This window comes from Schistocerca piceifrons, chromosome 1, assembly GCF_021461385.2.
Source record: "Schistocerca piceifrons isolate TAMUIC-IGC-003096 chromosome 1, iqSchPice1.1, whole genome shotgun sequence".
Classification (NCBI taxonomy): Eukaryota; Metazoa; Arthropoda; class Insecta; order Orthoptera; family Acrididae; genus Schistocerca; species Schistocerca piceifrons.
Window position 1 is genome coordinate 801,036,815 of NC_060138.1, and position 18,844 is coordinate 801,055,658.

The following is an 18,844-nucleotide window of genomic DNA, read 5'->3' on the forward strand; positions in this document are numbered from 1 at the left end:
GATCCGTAGGAAGTGGACTACGTGCTTGCGCCGGGTTTCAACATCTACCTTCTCTCTCATAATAATCAAACCAAAATGACACCACATCCTGTATACATCATCAGGGTCGCAGGCTCTTAAAAATCTCATACGTTGGGCGCGCAAGCTGCCAAAATGGCTTCTAGCAGAATAGAGTCATGGCTCACGACCCGAGGTACTCGATAGCGGAATAAATATTTGTCACAGTAATTTACTGACCACAGGCTAGGAGATGGTGGCAAACCGCTCCTGGTCGCTAGCCCACATGAACAACAGACTTCGTGTCGATGCTCTTGTCTAAATCCTAAACCAAAATGCAGAGAGTCGGCAAGACACCTAGGTACCGATATAATTTTTCATTCCCCTCTCCTCGTCAGAAAAAAACGTGACACTACATTCTAAGCAGAGGTACACTAGAGTGATACTTTCATGTCACAACACACGAATAAATCACAAATGAAATTTGTCAACACATTAAACGGCATTCACCACGTCGCTGAAGAACCTCTTGAGATCTAGCAGCTAACTGTGTCGTACATTCTTTTTTCCTGTTTCACTGGGCTTTCATAAAATGTTTTCTAGCATCTGCAATGGGTACAGACTTCACTTATAAACATCCACCTGAGGATTCTGCACTCTGTACTTTCTTTTTAATTAGTCACTCCTTCTGAATGGTCTGATGCTGCCCTCCACGAATTCCTCGCCTGTGCCATCCTCTTCATCTCAGAGTGGCACTTGCACCCTACGTCCTCAATTATTTGTTGGATAAATTTCAATCTCTGTCTTCTTTTACAGTTTTTATCCTCTACAGCTCCCTATAGAACTTGGAAATTATTCTCAGATGTCTTAATACGTACAATACCATCCTGTCCTTCTTCTTATCAACGTTTTCCGTATGTTTCCTTTCTTCTCCGATTCTGAGGAGAACATCTCCATTCTTTAACTTGTCAGTTCACCAAATTTTCAACGTTCTTCTATAGCACCACATTTCAAACTCTTCGGTTCTCTTCTGTTCCGGTTCTCTTCTGTTCCAGTTTTCCTACAATCCGTAGTACACTATCGTACCATGTTGTTCTACAAACGTAAATTCTCAGAATTTTTTTGGCTCTAAAATGGCTCTGAGCACTATGGGACTTAACATCTGTGGTCATCAGTCCCCTAGAACTTAGAACTACTTGAACCTAACTAACCTAAGGACATCACACAACACCCAGTCATCACGAGGCAGAGAAAATCCCTGACCTCGCCGGGAATCGAACCCGGGAACCCGGGCGTGGGAAGCGAGAACGCTACCGCACGACCACGAGCTGCGGACAGATTTTTTTTTTTTTCCTCAGATTAAGTGTTACGTTTCATACTAGTAAGCTTCTTTTGGCAGAGAATGCCCTCTCTGCCTTTGCTAGTCTGCTTTTTATCTCCTCCTTTCTTCGTCTGTCATGGGTTATTTTGCTTCCGAGGTAGCATAATTCCTTAAGTTCGCCTACTTCGTGATCACGAATTTTGATGTTAATTTTCACGCTGTTTTCATTTCCGCTACTTCTCATTACTTCTGCCTTTTCCCGTTTTACTCTCATTCCCTGTCTGTACTCATTAGACTGTTATTCAGTTCAACAGATCCTGTAATTCTTCTTCACTTTCACTGAGAACAGCAATATCGTCAGCGAATCTTATCACTGATATCCTTTCATCCTGCGTTTAATTCCACTCTTGAACCCTCCTTTTATTTCCGTCAGTGCTTCTTCGACGCACAGGTTGAACAGTGGGGACGAAAGACTGTATCCTTGTCTTACATCCTTTTTAATCCGAACGCTTTGTTCTTGGTCTTCTAGTCTTATTGCTCTCTCTTGGTCCTTGTACATATTGTATATTACTCAGCTTTTCCTGTAGCTTATTCCTATTTTTCTCAGATTTTGAAACATTTGCGCAATTTCACATCGTTGAACGCTTTTTCCTGGTCGACCAATCTTGTGAATGTGTTTTGATTTTTCTTCCGTGTTGCTTCCCTTATCAAGCGCAACATCAGGGCTTCTCTCTCTGGTGCCTTTACGTTGCCTAAAGCCAAAGCCCTCGTCATGTAGCAGTTTCTCAATTTCTTTTCCATTCTTCTATATATTGCTCTTGTCAGCAACTTGGAAGCATGAGCTGTTAGGCTAGCTGTCAGATGGTTCTCGCACTTATCTGCTCTTGCTATTTTCGGAACTGAATGGATGATATTTTTCCGAAAGCCTGATGGTATGCCGTTAGTCTCATACATTCTACACACCAATTCGAATGGTCGTTTGGTTGTCACTTCCTCCAATGATTTTAGAAACTGGGATGAAACCTACTCCATCTGACTTATTTGGGCTTCAGTCTTCCAAAGCTCTTTCTACATTCTGAATTTATCACCGAATCCCTTATGCCTTCCATCTCGTATCAAATTTCTTCTGTCACGTCATGAGACAAGTCCTCCCTATCACAGAGGTCGCCGCGCGAGGTTGCCGTGCAGTCTGAGCGCCTTGCCACAGTTCGAGTGGCTCCTCCCCCCTCCCCCTCCCCACCATCCTCCCCCGCCCGCGGATCGGAGGGTCGAGTCCTGTCTCGAGCATGGGTGTGTGTGTGTTGTCCTTGTCCTTAGCGTCAGTTACAGTTACTTTAAGTTAGATTAAGTAGTGTGTAAGTCTAGGGACCGATGACCTCAGCAGTTTGGTTCCAGAGGAACTTACCACAAATTTCCAAATTTCACCGAGATCTTCAAAGTAGTTTTTGCATCTTTCTGCCCTCTCATCTGCGTTTAACAGTGGAATTCCCGTTGCACTCTTAATGGTACCAACCTTCCTTTTAATTTCACTGAATGTTGTTTTGATTTTTCTGTATGCTGAGACAGTCCTTCCTACGATCATTTTTTCCGATTTCTTCTTATTTTTCCTACAGCCATTTAGCCATAGCTTCGCTGTACTTCCTATTTATTTCAATCGTAAGTGATCTAAAAGTTGCGACATTGTCGCGAATAAAACAGTGACCCGTATATATAAAAGTTTCCTTTAATTTACGTCTAGGGTCACAAACTTTTTGTTAACAGATTACCGGTTTCGGTCTATAATGACCATCATCAGATGTGCAGCAAAAAATGGGACAAACATAAATACACTCGCAGATTGTCTACAGCTTAAAAACAGTAAATAGACCATAATGAAAAGTACTACTGACATATATATGCATTTGTGCGCTTTAAGTATGAAGAGGCATACCTGTTTTATAAAAACAAAGTCCTAATATACTGCAGCCAAAGTGGCATCGTCAAATGTTAAGTGCAAAATCAGCACCAGCATCGTCAAATATGTATAAATAACAGCATATGCACGAGTCATGTTGTCAGTAGCACTACTGTTCAAAACAAGCTGCTGTACAGTAGCCACAAGATGTTTCTGTTGTAGGTTCACCCGATGTCGCTAATACACACTAGTTTTCAATGATTAATATACACTAATATGATTAATATACACTAGTTTTCAATGATTAATTGAACAGCGTAAAATAAAGGGGGGATACAATAGTTGAAGTCTGTAATGAGCTTATAACGTATAAGAGGCATTACAGTAATAAAAAGTGGTAAAATAGAACACACATATTGGCACTCGAGCATATGTCAACTACTGTCTCTTAACTCTTCCTCTTTTTAACAATCTGACTTTTGTCGTGTTCTATTTTATCGCTTTTTATTACTGTAATGCCATTTTTTTCTCAAAGCATATTGGTATTATATAGGATTTCAATACACCATATTATTCGCCACTCTTTTTGATTACAAAACCCTATTTTTCAAAATAATTTCCATTCAATGCAAAGGCCTTACTGGCAGGACCTGTATGTCTGCGTGTTACCACTCAACTGGTCGACAATAACGCCTGCATCATCCATGCACTGCTTCCCACGGAGTGCATCCTTCATTGGGCCGAGCTCATTGCTCTTTACGATCTTTTGTTAGGTGGTGAGAGACTTTTCTTTACTGTTATTTCATCCTTTCGCATCCCATACGTGCGGGAGGAGGGGTGGGGTGGGGGGGGGGGGGTGGGCTGTGAGCGGTACAGTCAACTCGCTTTTCAGCGAATTGACAATAAAATAATAAAGCCGTTGAAAAACTAAGAAACAAATAGTGGACATATATACACATAATTTAAAACTTTTTGAAGGTGAAAAATAAAATGCAACTTTTGAGATGTGTGATGGATGCCTTTTTGGACTGGTACTTAAAAATAGTAATAATAAAAGGTAAAATGAATACAATAAGCACAGATTAAAATCATGTTGCCAAAACACTGATATATAAAAGAAGCACTTTTCTGTCACTAGAAATTGGAAGGACCTGCCATGGAATAGGGAGTCAGTTGTTGAAAGGGAAAAGGTTGACTGGTGAAGAGGGCAGGAAAGTGGTAGTATAAGAATGTTTAGATCCAAACCGCAGATACAGGAGCAGTATAGTTCGATCTTTGAACAGTATGTCCTCCAGAAACGTTTGTTTCTTACAGTATTGAAATTGTGTCTCGACAGTCAGAGTTAAGTACATGGTAAAGACAACCTCTGCGGCGACCAGATTTCATATCAAAGGCTGCAAATATCCGTTCTGTATGTCATCACTATAGGAGAGACACCGTGATGTGAGTGTGCACTTAAAGAAAGTACATCCAAAACAAATGCTGCTCTGTCAGGTGACATCCCTTTTTACATAATTTTTATGGATAATAAGAGGGCAGGAATGTGGTAGTATAAAGATGGAGGACTGGTGCATTGCAGCGATGGGGCAAAAGTGGTTGTTGGGACAGAAGAGGGCATGGGCCAGAGGGGGGAACTGGTGACAATAATAGTTGTTGGGAAAAGTAGGTGGGGAAAGCAAGGCTGAAAAGTAAAAAGGGGTAAGGGTATGTGGGGAGGGGAGGAAGAGGAAGCCCTGATAGGGTGGATTATGTGGTTGGACCTATAGCTGGTAGTTCATGATCTGGAAGGATGAGATGGTTGAAATTCCTTTGGGCAAGCATGTAGAGGGTGTGTAGTGGAGGGTTAGTGGTTGCTAAAGGGGCGGCAATGTATGATTGGAAACTAGAGGGGAAATGATAGGATTATTGGAGACGAGTTTGTGGATGGTGTAGACTGTTGAGAGGTGTTCAGTGTGAGTGAGGAGAGGCAGGAATGTGATCAGTTGGTAAATGATCCTTGTGGGGGAAGGTGAACAGATGCAGAAAATGAGGCAGGGTGCATGACGTTCAATGATCTTGAGGGACTTATAGAACCTGGGAATGGCGAATATCCATGCATAGCAAAGGATGGAGCAGATTGGGATTTATACATGTGAAGGACAGTAGAGGTGTGTAGCCCCATGTTTGGCCAGTTAGTACTTTTAGTCTATAGTGGGCTTTATGTAGGATGGTTGGTAGGTGAGCTTTCCACACTGAATGCTAGTCAGAGGTTAGTCCAAGGTATCTTAGTGTATCAGTTACCTAGAGGGGACGGTCATAATCGAAGAGGTATAAGCAATGGCGACAGGAAGTGTGTGTAGTGCGACATGTTATTATTGCCTCGGTTTGGAGGGGTTAATCTTAGGGAGACATTGGCTAACCCAGGAGGTAAAGTGATTGAGATGGATTTGGGGGGATTTTTGGGACTTTTGGAGTGTAGCATAGAAGTGAGGAAAGCAGTATCATCAACATCCTGAAGGGGATATCTTGGAGGAGATGGTTTGGATGTATCAGAAGTGTATAAGAGTTAAAGGAGAGGGGAGAGAATGGAACCTTGGTGCACTCCTGCAGTGGGATGGAAGGTATGGAAAATGGTGTTGTTAAGAAGGACATAGGATGGGCGATTGGAGAGAAAGGATGTAATAAGGTGTACATAGTTGATGGGAAGTGCATAAGTCTGGAATTTGAAAGGGAGACCGGAACGCCACTTGCAGTTCTATGCTTCCTCTAGAACAAGGGAGACAAAGATGGTAGAGTTACAGTTGTTGACTTGTTGGGATAGGAGATGGGTGAGGTTCAGGAGTTGATCATCAACAGAGAGGAAAGGCAGAAACCACAGTGGGTAATAGGAAGCAGAGGATGTTCCTGCAGATGGTGGTGGATGCAATGGGAAAGGATGGATTGAGATACCTTGCTGAACACTGAGTGAGGATGATGGGGCGTTATGAGGACATATCGCATATCGGGGGAGGGGGGTCCATATGGCTTGAGGAAAAGTGAGATTTTGGAGATAGGGGGGGGGGGGGGGGGTCGGAGATCCAGGCCGGATGGGCGTAACAAAATATAGGGCGGATGAGGGATTTATAGGTGTGGAGGATGGTGGAGGGGTCCAGACCCCACGTACGGCCGGAAAGGAGCTTGAGGAGATGGAGTCGGGAGTGTGCCTTGGCTTGGATAGTCCGGAGATGGGGGTCCAGGAGAGGCGATGGTCGAGGGTGACGCCAAGATACTTGAGGGTGGGGGTCAGGGCGATAGGACGGCCATAGACGGTGAGAAAGAAATCAAGGAGGCGGAAGGAAGGGGTGGTTTTGCCTACAATGATCGCCTGGGTTTTGGAGGGATTGACCTTGAGCAACCACTGTTGCACCAAGCGGTGAACCGGTCAACATGGGATTGGAGAAGGTGTTAGGAGCGCTGCAGGGTGGGGGCAAGGGCAAGGAAGGTGGTGTCATCGGCGTACTGGAGAAGGTGGATGGGGGGTGACGGCGGCGGCATATCGCCGTATACAAAAGGTATAGAAGGGGGGAGAGGACGGAGCCTTGGGGCACACCGGCGGAGGGAAAAAAGGTGTAGGAATCCGTGTTATGGATGGTGACGTAGGAAGGACGGTGGGAGAGAAAGGAGCTGATCAGACGGACATAGTTAATGGGAAGGGCGAAGGTTTGGAGCTTGAAGAGGAGACCGGAATGCCATACGCGGTCATAAGCATGTTCGAGGTCCAAGGAGAGGAAGATTGTGGAGCGACGGGAATTAAGCTGTTCGGAAAGGAGATGAGTGAGGTGAAGGAGTAGGTCATCGGAAGGGAAGGATGGATGGAAACCACACTGGGTAACGGGAAGGAGGCGGTGCTGGCGGAGATGCTGGCGGAGATGCTGGTGGATGCGGCAGGTGAGGATAGATTCCAGGACCTTGCTGAAGACCAAGGTAAGGCTGATGGGATGGTAGGAGGAGACGGCGGACGGCGGTTTGCCAGGTTTAAGGAACGTCAGGATATGGGAGGTTTTCCACAGGTCAGGGTAGTAACCGGTGGACAGGACTACATTGTAGAGCCAGGCCAGGGTGGAGAGGAAAGAGACAGGAGCTTCACGAAGGTGACGGTAGGTGACATGATCATGACCAGGAGCAGTGTTGCGTTTTGAGCGGAGTGTAGCAATGAGATCCTGTGTAGTGATAGGGGCATTGAGTTCCGTGTGTGCAATGTTGTCCAAGTACTGGAAAACAGGCGCGAGGGGTGGGACAGAGGTGTCAGTACGATCGCGGACATCCAGGAAGAGGGGGTAATCGAACTGGGGATCATCGGAGATGGAAAGCACATCGGAGAGGTAGGAGACAAAGTGATTGGCTTTACTAAGGGTGTCAGGGAAGGGGTGATCATCATGGAGAAGAGGATAGTGGGGGGAGGGTTTAGTTCCAATAAGGCGACGGAAGGCTGACCAGAACTTGGACGAGTTGGTAGGTAGGGTAGCATTTAAACGGGTGCACGTCTGTCGCCAGTCCCGGCGTTTCTTAGCCGCAGTAGCAGTGATGACAGCTAGGGTTTTGAAGAAGTAGGCGGCTTGGAACCCAGCAGGAACACCCCTGTGAGTATTTCAGCTGGTGGACGAGTCTGACGACTCACCATGCTTTCGTTTGCTACCAGGTCTCCGTACAAATTCTGCAAGCGCCTGTGAATAACTGCGATGCTCTGGTTTTCCACCAAAAGAAAATCAGTTGTACGCACTTTCGTTACAGAAGCCATTTTGAAGGATACGTACAGCGCCGCCACCTATTGGATCTTCATGAAACGATAGGGGCTGAAGCAGAAATATGCCACAACGCCCCAAAAGAAATTCCGCGTTTTTTCAGCTGAATTTGGCCGAGAAAAAGAAATGTGTTGTATTACTTACTGAAAGCCCCTCTCAAAAAGTTATTCACGAAAGAACAAAAAGAAAAAGCGTCACCGAAACCGCCAATCATCAGATGGAATCATCTACAAATTCGAGGCGTATTTGAGAAGTGAAAGCTGTCCGCTTGTATTTAAATGTTCTCAGCTCAGAACGAAGTTACATGCTCACCCTTGAAATCCGGAAGTACATCCCCAGTGCACCCATCACCCAACTTATCCCTCGCAGAGACTCTGTCCTCATCAAGCCTCCCTCTCTGTCCTTCCATACTGATCTCCTCCGGCGCCTTTCCCGCATCACCTTTGGGCCCCACGCATCCCTTACCCCATTCCTTACATCCTCTTCTCCTCGTCAACCCCAACCGCCTCATCGTCCGCCGACCCTCACTGCCGTCATCACAAAACTCAGCCCTGTGGTCACGGAGGCTGAGGTGTTGGCGGAACTGAATGCCCACCCCTTCCTGGAAGTCCGCTCTGCCCGGCGTATTTACAACTCCTCTGGCCATACTTTCCTCATGCATATCTTTACAGAGTCCGCCTCCTCCATCGACCACCTCCTCATGCAGGGAGCCCTGATTTTCAACCTCCGCCACCCTGTTGACCCATCCCGTTCCCCTCCTCAATCCTACCGCTGCCAGCGTTGTCTTCTGTACAATGACCACCTCACTCAAAACTGCAAGAACCCACCCACCTGCCCTCATTGTAAAGCCTCCCACTTCCTCAAACAGTGTCCCAACCTCGCCTCCCCCCTATCCTGCAACACCTGCAATGGACCTCACCCCACCTATTCCTCCAAATGCAAAGCCAAGCCCCCTCCCACCAACCCTGAACTCACTGTCCCCATTCGCCCCATTGACCCACCTATCCACTCTAACAAATCCCTCCGCCCTCACCCTACAGCAGAAGACATCATCCGGTTCCTCACCGTCGTCCTGCAGAACATCCACCCCTTCCAGCACCCCCACACACTCCAGCAGATTTCCCTCGCTGCCCGCTCTGTTTTCCACCTAAACGCCTACGTCACATACTCCCACAACCAGGCCCACTTTACCTTCACCCGCCTAGACACCCTCGTTTAAGCCCCTCTCTCCCCGTCCCACACCCTTCCCACACCCTACCCCATGGCTCGTCAACAGTATCGTCTCCTCTACCTCAACATTCGCTCCCTCCCTGCAAACAAATACCTCTTCATGCATACCCTCTCCCAGCACCAGGTTGACTCCTTCATCCTTAATGAAACCTTCCTCCAACCCCACCATGTGGTCCGCATCTCCCCTTATCTCCTTCACCGCACTGACAATCCCCTTCCCCAAGCTCGAGGCGGGGTCGCTATCGGCCACCTCAGGCATCTCCCTGTCCGGCCACAACCCCTCCTCAATGACCCCACCGAACACCTTCTCCTCAGCCTCTTTTTTCCCTCCCTCACCGTCACCTGTGCCACTATCTATATTCGCCCCGCAGCTCCTCTCCCCTTGACTTCATTTCCCATGTTGACCGTACCTTCTCCACCTATGTGATCGCCGCTGACCTCAACATCCACAGCCGTGACCCTGCCACCCTTCGGCGGTGGCATCAGTTCCTTGCCACCCTCCATGGTGACCTTGTTCCTCTCCCACAGCACACCCGTCCTGAAAGTAACTCCACCCCCGATGTTATCCTCGCTTCCCCCAACCTCCTTGGTCGCATTGCCGTTGATATCCTTGATCCCGTCGGTAGTGACCATCTCCCTGTCCTTCTCACCATCTCCTCTACTCGTCCTGCCACTGCATCCACCCGTCCACCTGCCCCTCCAAAATCTGTCCATGACTACCACCGTGCCAGTTGGGATGCCTACCGGGAATCCATTGCCTTACAGGTCGAAAGCCACCCCCTCACTTTCCACCATCCTGATGGCATCACCCATGCCTCTTCCTTCCTTCAGAAGACCATCACTGACGCTGTGGAGGCTCATGTCCCTACCAAACTCATCCACCCTCACCGCCCTACGCTTCCTCCACAGGCCGTCCTTCTTCTGCGTGAATCCCGCAGGCTCTACCGCTCCTTCCTCCGCACTCGTGACCGGGATACACTCACCCGCCACCGGCAATTACAGCGACATATCCGGAACCTCCTTACAGCAAAGAAACGCTGGGACTGGCGTCAGACATGCACACGCCTCAACTCCACCTTCCCTGTCAACTCCTCCAAGTACTGGTCAGCCTTCCACCGCCTTACTGGTAGCCATCCCACCCCGCATTACCCCATCCTCCATGACGATTGACCCTTTCCTGACAACCTCAGTAAGGCTAACCATTTTACTTCCCACCTGTCCGAGGTCTTCTCCATTCCTGACGATCCCCATTTTGATTACTCCTTCTTCCCCACTGTCCTTGACCGCACTGACACCTCTGTCCCCCCGCTCGCCCCTAGCTTCCAGTACTTGGATCGGCTACCCCCCTCCGACATCAACACTCCCATCACCATGCAAGACATCACACTCGTCCTCCGCTCCAAACGAAACACCGCCCCTGGTTATGATGGCGTCACCTACCGTCACCTCAAGGAATCCCCTCCATCCTTCCTGTCTGTCCTTGCTACCCTGTACAATGTCCTCCTCTCCACTGGATTTTACCCTGACCTGTGGAAGACTTCCCGTGTCCTGCTGTTCCCTAAGCCTAACAAACCCCCCTCTGCTACCTCTTCCTATCGTCCCATCTGCCTCACCTCCGTGTTCAGTAAGGTCTTTGAGGCCATCCTCTCTCGCCGTATCCACCGCCACCTTAACCAGCACCGCCTCCTTCTTCTTACCCAATGTGGCTTCCGGCCTTCCTTCTCTGCTGACGACCAGCTCCTTAACCTTACCCATCTTCTTTCCCTCCAACTTAACTCCCGTCGCTCTGCTATCTTTGTTTCCCTTGATCTCCAGAACGCCTATGACCGTGTCTGGCATCCCGGGCTCCTTTTCAAACTCCAGACCTATGCTCTCCCCGTCAACTTTGTCTGTCTCGTTGCTTCCTTCCTCACCCATCGTCCCTCCTATGTGACTATCCACAATTCCAACTCCCCTACTTTCTACCCCTCTGCCGGCGTGCCCCATGGTTCTGTCCTTTCCCCTCTCCTCTATCTCCTGTACACTGCTGATATGCCCAAACCTCCCCCTCCTGTTCATCTTCTCCAGTTCGCTGATGACACCGCCTTCCTAGCCCTTTATCCTACCCTTCAACGGTCCCAACGTACCCTCCAAACCCACCTTGACCAATTCACCGCTTGGTGCAACCAGTGGTTCCTCCATGTTAATCCCTCCAAGACCCAGGCGATCATCATAGGCCGCACCACCCGCTCCTTCCGCCTCCATGATTTCTACCTCACCATTTACGGCCGTCCTATCCACCTCACTCCTACCCTCAAATACCTTGGCCTCACACTCGACCGCCACCTCACCTGGACTCCCCATCTCCTTACCATCCAAAACAAAGCTCACAACCGCCTCCGCCTCCTGAAACTCCTGTCCGGCCGGACGTGGGGTCTGCATCCTTCCACCATCCTTCACACCTACAAATCCATGATCCGCCCCATCCTTTGTTATGCCAGCATCGCTTGGATTTCCGCCCCTCCCCGGTTCTATAAAGCCCTCCAAATCCTCAAACACCATGCAATCCGTCTCGGCTTCCGCATCCGCCTTCCGTCCCCCATGCGCATCCTCTATGACCTCATCCCCTTCCCCCATCTTCTCCTTTTCCTTGAACACCTCCGCACACTATATATTGTCGGCCGCCTTGATCCCCCTCACCCCCTGGTGTCTCCCTTCCTCTCCACTCCCAACCCGTTGCCGCGCCTTTACCGTTGTGTCCCTCCCTCTCTCCATCTCCACACCCTCCATCTCCTTTCCCAACACAACTACCACCGTCTACCACTCCCAGATGATGAGCTTCGCCCTGACATCTACCCTTCCTACCAACTCTAACCCCCTCTTCCTGCCTCCTCCTCAGGGCTCCCTCTCCTCCCCATCCCTCCTTCTGAGCGGATTTCCCCTCCTACTCCCCGTCCATCTCTTGTGCCTTCTTTCAGTGTCTCTGCGCTCCCTCCTGCCCTGTCTTCCCTTTTCCTCTCCTGCCCCATGTGTCTCCTGCCTCTTCGTGAACCCACGGTTGCCCCTCCTCTCTTCATCCCGCCGCTTCCCCAGCTGCCCCATGCTCTCCCCTCCTTTTCCATCCTCTCTGACCTTTCCCTCAGCAGGTCCCGACTGGTAGTTTTATTCTTCGTCGTGTGTGCTCCAAGTGGGTTTTAAGTGTGTTGTTTCGGAGTGTTTTTAATACTGTGGCCAACTTTTAACCTGTGCATGCGCATCCAGTGTCTTCTCTGTGTTTTACGAATCGCTAACTGTGTTTTTTAACTTTCTGGTGACTTTTTTAACTGTCCCCAATGAACTTCTACATGTCAGTGTATTTTTACCTCCATTTTCTCCCCTTACTCTGTTTTGTGTTCCCCTTTTTTACCTCCTTATGTATGTATTATTTTATTATTGTTTTAGTTGTCATGTCACTCGGCTGAAGAGCGGCGGATTGTGCTGCTGACAGCCCTCCCCTGCCCATATGGGGCAGGGGCATGAAATAACAATAAAGAAAAAAAAAACGAAGTTACATGGAGGCAGCGGTGTTTATGGATTGTTTACGAATCCGCCGAAGTCATTGCTTTGATTCAGCAGTCGTTTGCGAGTGAAAGCAAACGAGTATGGCCCTGAAAATCGTTGCTCCCGCCAGTTATGAAGTGCGTGCTGCAATTAGATTTTTGTGTGTTAATTGATCTAAAGCTCCACATATTCATCAGTGGATATACCTACTTTATGGGCCTACAGTCATAGACAGCTTTGCCGAGGCCTTAAAGTAGTCTTAAGTAGGTACACGATGAGCGGAGTGGCAGGTCTAGAACGTTAACATTATGCAGCTACCTCACCAAAACCTGCAGTCTGGTCGATTATTGACCGCTCGTACTCTGATTTATGAATTTCCTCTCGACTGTCACGGAAAATTTCGTATGTCGAAAATCGTGTGTAAGGTGAGGACCGAAACAGCTTACCGACCAATACAAAGAGGACCGTTGTTGACCAGATGGAGATGCTTCGTTTTCTTGCTATTCTTCCCAAATGGTTCAAATGGCTCTGAGCACTATGGGATTTAACCTCTAAGGTCATCAGTCCCCTAGAACTTAGAACTACTTAAACCTAACTAACCTAAGGACATCACACACATCCATGCCCGAGGCAGGATTCGAACCTGCGACAGTAACGTTCGCGCGGCTCCAGACTGTAGCGCCTAGAACCGCTCGGCCACTCCGGTCGGCGCTATTCTTCTCACTCGCTTCCTCCCACTACTACGTCTTTTTGCACGTGAAACTATTACTTGGTTGACAATGGGTTGAAGAGGAACGCAAGTCTACCACTGTCTACCTGTTCATTTCCCAAACGGAGACCTTCTATGGAGAGGGGTTGGAAAACCTAGTCCGAAGTTACGAAAAGTACTTACAAGGAAGACACAAGTGCCATCACTTGATTTCCTAGGAACTTCGCTCAGTCGAATAAGAGTAAAAATAAGCGATCCCGTGTCTCGGCTTATACGTAGATACTCGACTGTTTCTCAAGAAACGACGGTCAAAGTTTTCACCGTTCTGAATCCTTAGACGAACTGGTTGCTCAGTGGTTGGCGTCACAGGTTCTTAATCTTGCACCCTGTGTTCGAAACCTGATTATTGTCTTTTTTAATTTTTATTGTTTTCCTTTATCTACCCATGTCCGCAGAAGGTTACAGCACGAATGTTTCGTATCAGATTAGGAGATACAGGAGCGTTATTAATTGTAAATTACAACTGGATTTCACAATGAGTGTCAGACATTTATTATGTAACATTTGTGCGTATCGTATGTTGAGAGGCTATAATCTCTTTAAATTCTCATATTTTGATTTTTCATTCTTATATCAACTCTTATATTAATTCTTATATTTTATATATGTTTATTCTTTAGGAAGATTTGGTGCGTTACCCTCGATGATAGCGATTGTAGAAACATTCGAAACACAGATGTTCTGAACATCGTGAGTATCGCGTGAAGGCAGGTTTGCCACAATGATACTTCGTCATATCAATCTCACTTGGGAAAGAAACGTTAACATTCTGAGAAGATTTCGCGCATTGGCAATAATTTCACGGCAAACCAAGCATAATGGAATACTTTCCCGAAAACTGGCGCTTGCGGTTGATCATGAATCAAGACACGCTACAGGAATTACACCGGAAACAATTTCAAGTAATTTTCTCATTCTTCTTTTTATTACGATCATACAATTATTAGATGACTAACGACAACGTTATGTCAAAATACGCTGTAAAACATCCGTGTAGTAACATTCTACAAACATGGGTAGATAAATGAAAGCAACAAAATTAAAATAAAATAAATAAGAAACAGTTATCGGGTTTTGAACATGGGACACAAAATTAAGAAGCCTCGACGCTAACAACTGTGCCACCATTTAGTCTGAGTATCTAAAAGGTACATAAAAGGCACACAAAGTCTCTGGAAAATACCTCGAAAACTTTGACCGTCGTTTTTTCCGGAACTATCGAGTATCTACGGATAAGGGGAGACTGATGTTCGCTTATTTTGACCGCTCTTCCACTGAGCGAGGTTTCTGGCACCTATCGTGTTGTCCTCGTTAGAAGTAAATGACATTACGTGGAAAAGCGGAGTAGGTGTGTATAGTATAATGTCTAAACGGCTCTTAGGTTTCGAATACGTCACGCAGTAATTGTCTGAAAATAGAAAGACAGTATCGTACAACCTGAATTGGGCAGCAGCTTAAGTAAATAGTCCATTTCGTTACTGAAATGCGAGTAGTCTCTTCACGGGTAAGATCCGATTCTCACCTGGGTATGTGCAAGGCCTTCCACTGCTGCTGCGTGTAGTTGGTGGACTCCCTGCCGGGCACGTGGCACCAGTGGTCGGGCACGGTGAGCGCGATGACGAAGTTGACGTACGGCATGGCGGCGAACGTCATCACCAGCAAGTTGAAGGTCCAGTTGAAGCGCTGCTGGAAGCGGCCGCGCGTGCCCACCGCCTCCAGAAGACTGTCCATCACATTTCTGTCCGGGGCATTTCCGTCTTCGTCCTTCCTCAAAGGGCCCAGCTCTGCCATTTTACTCGGCGCTTTTGTCCTGCTGTTTGTAACCCTGTCTTGTGTTGATAAAAACTTCTCTGTAAACATAATAGTTTAACTCATTGGTGTTAATTTAAAACTAAAAATTTTCAATTTCCTGTTCCAGGAACAAGACACATATACATTTACATATAACTTCGTAATATGGGCAGCCACGGCTGTTTGAATTCATGTTAAACTGAACTTGATGAAACCACAAGCAGGTGTCAACTAATGATTCATTCACGACCGGTTGCGCTGCGTTAAAGCAGCATCTTCAGGTGGTTGTACTCAGAAAGGAAAGCGTCCTTGTAATCTATATATTTAAAAATTATGGACAGCCAATAAAAAATAAACCTAAGTAAAAAGAACTAATAGTAATGTCGCATACATTGGCACCGAAATACGCCCCCAAAGTTTACGGTCGCAGAATCCAACCTTACATAACTTTTCCCTTCCTTGCGGGTTTATCTTTGCAGTAACGGAGCTGTTTCATATGTTCTGTTTTTTAGACAGATGTACTATTGATGGTACCTACTTTATGCTTCTTCTATTGCATTTAATCATATTTATTACAGTATCTATGGTTCTTTTCGCCACAGTGCCTCATCCCTTGCACTAGCAGCCCGAATGCTCTGCCAGTTACTATTTGTTGAACACTTCTCCTCTTCGTGGGGCTGCGGGCGTCTTCGGGTGCTAATCTATGTGCCACTACAGTAAGCAGTTTTTCTTTGGGTTTATTTTCATTGTCTGTCCTTAATTAAGTCTTTAAATATATCGATCACGAGGATACTTTCGTTTCTGTGTAGAAGCTCCTGAAGATGCTGTTTCAACGCAGCGAAACCGGTCGTGAATAAATCATCAGTTAACAGCTATTTGCGATTTTATTCAGGTTCATTTTACCAGATATACAATGACGGAAAAAATCGCTACATTAAAAAATAATTAATGTAGAGTAATGAAAATTCGGGAATACATTTGTCTAGATAAAATATTTAAGTGATTAACATCGCAAGATTACAGGTTAATGTTAGCACGAATAATCCATAGCAAAAGTGAAATGCTGGTATATTAATAACCAGTAAATCCGCAAGAAAGTTGAATGCAAGCAGGCATATATGCATGCATTGTGATACACAGGTACCGGATGTCAGTTTGTGGGATGGAGTTCTATGCCTGTTGCAGTTGGTCGGTCAATACAGGGACGGTTAATGCTGCTTGTGGATGACGCTGGAGTTCTCGTCCGATGCTGTCCCATATATGCTCGACTGGAGACAGTTCTGGTGATCGACTAGGCCGAGGCACGTACCTACAAAGCTTGTTGGGTTGCAACAGCCTATGTGGGCGAGCGTTACCCTGTTGGAAAACACGTCGTGGAATGCTGTTCATGAATGGCAGCGCAGCAGTTCGAATCACCAGACTGACGTACATATTTGCACTAAGGGTGCGTGGGGCAACCACGAGAGTGCTCCTGCTGTCCTACGAAGTGGCACTCCAGATCATAACTCCAGGTGTAGGTCCAGTGAGTCTAGCATGCAGACAGGTTGGTTGCAGGCCCTCAGCTGACCCCATTCTAACCAACTGTCGGCAGTCACTGGCACTGAGGCAGAACCAGCTTTCATCAGAAAACACAACAGACCTCCACCCAGCGCTCCAAAAGCAGTCTCCTGACACCTCTGATGTAGCAAATGGCGGTGGTTTGGGCTCACTGGAATGCGCGCCACAGAGCATCTGGCTCAGAGATGTCCATGAAGCAACCAATTTGTAACGACTCATTGTGTCATCGTGGTACCAATTTCTGCTCAAACTGCTGCTGCAGATGCATTATGATGAACCAGAGCAATACGTCGAACACGAAGGTCTTCCCTCTGGGTAGCGCTACTTGGCCGTCCGGAGCTCGGTCTTCTAGCGACAGTACATTCTTGTGACCTCCGCTTTCAGCAGTCATGTACAGTGGCTACGTTACTGCCAAGTCTTTCTACAGTAACGCAGAAGGAACATCCAGCTTCTCGCAGTCATATTGCATGACTTCTTCTAGACTCACTGAGTTCTTAGGAATGGCGTCTTTGACAAAGGCATTCTTAACTAACATCAACTCACCACGTCCAATTTCAATGGTAACTAACACTCATGACTGTTACAGCGCATCTTTAAAGCAAACCTGTTATGTATCCTCACAGTGCTGCTACTAGCGACACTCGTATGCGACTGGCACGAAACGTGAATAGACATCATCTTTCAGATGAAGAAACACTCGTACTCCCTTTCGTTTATGTCGCACAAGTCCTGCTTAGTGTTGCGATTTTTTTCTGTCAGTGTACTTTCATTGGCTTCCACTGCTATACAAGTTTTTCATTCCTTTTTTTATCATTACCTATAAGATTACAATTTCAGTATATTGCTAGCACATCTTCGTGTTTTACAACTCTCAGCAGTTAATATTAGTCATTAATGTGAGAGTCTTAGTATTTGCGGCAAGAGCGATCCCGAACGCACGCCGCTGCCCATAGATACCGTGCATGTACAGGTGTCTACGACACAGCAACTGAAATTCCTCCATCCGATTCAGCGGGATGCTTGAGCCGCCTTCGATGTGACCTTGGATTGTCTGCTCGGACTCTGTTCTATGTACGTGTGTGATCGGTGCTAAACGGCGCACCCTACAGGAGTGGGGGGGGGGGGGAGAGGGGACCAAGGTGTGGGGCAATTCCAAACCCCCCCCCCCCGCCCCCCCCAGAAGAAGGTGATCTTCACAAGCCGAGTGCAGCCTCACAGATATGAGTATCATTTAGAAGATAGGGGGAACGTATAATCGATACTGACTAGTAGTGTACACAGAAACATTTCTCATGAGATTTATACTTTATTTCGTCACTCACTGCGAAACTAATATCAGTAGCTCCCACCTCCCCACCTTCCTTCACTCCTCCCTCCCTCGTACCCTCTCTCTAGCTCCTAACGTTGGTACGGACTTGACTCTGTTGTCTTTCTGGCACTCATTCTGAAGCTTTCCTTCTCTAGCCGTTTATGTTAGAGTCATTACAGTGCGTCCTATGGAATAAGTGCGACATATACCCAGTGCCAAAGCTGTTCCCGCGCTTTATTCACCTGAAAAAAAAACTAAGGTCATCAGTCCCAAAGCGTACACACTACTTAACCTAAATTATCCTAAGGACAAACACACGCACCCATGCCCGAGGGAGGACTCGAACCTCCGCCGGGACCAGCCCCACAGTCCATGACTGCAGCGCCTTAGACCGCTCGGGTAATCCCGCGCGGCATTCACCTGACAACTAAATGTACTGTCGCCATCTCTGTGACATTTTATACAATCCAACAACTCTATCCCGTATGAGAGCTAGGTAAATTTGTTACCATTGCAATGAAAGACTGTTCTTCAAGCCGAAGGTTCCTTTATTTTACGATGATGTCCTCTCTGAGGCTCATAAAATACCTGTCTGTGGCTGGTGTAACGTCATCATTGAACTGACAAAACTGGATTACACGAATAAATGTCTTTGTATGTGGAAATAAGTTGAATTCACGGAAAGGAAAAAAAAGAA

At 47.1% G+C, this 18,844-nt stretch overlaps 1 protein-coding gene across 1 annotated transcript in view; it reads right to left on the reverse strand.

Annotated features, from left to right (window-relative positions):
• Nucleotides 1-18,844, reverse strand: part of LOC124775216 (solute carrier family 22 member 7-like) — a 145,130-nt gene that overhangs the window by 118,743 nt on the left and 7,543 nt on the right. Inside the window, exon 2 of the mRNA XM_047250058.1 lies at nucleotides 15,013-15,340. Within this exon, the coding sequence (XP_047106014.1) occupies nucleotides 15,013-15,281 (269 nt within the window). The 5' untranslated portion in view covers nucleotides 15,282-15,340. The remainder of the gene's footprint in view (nucleotides 1-15,012; nucleotides 15,341-18,844) is intronic.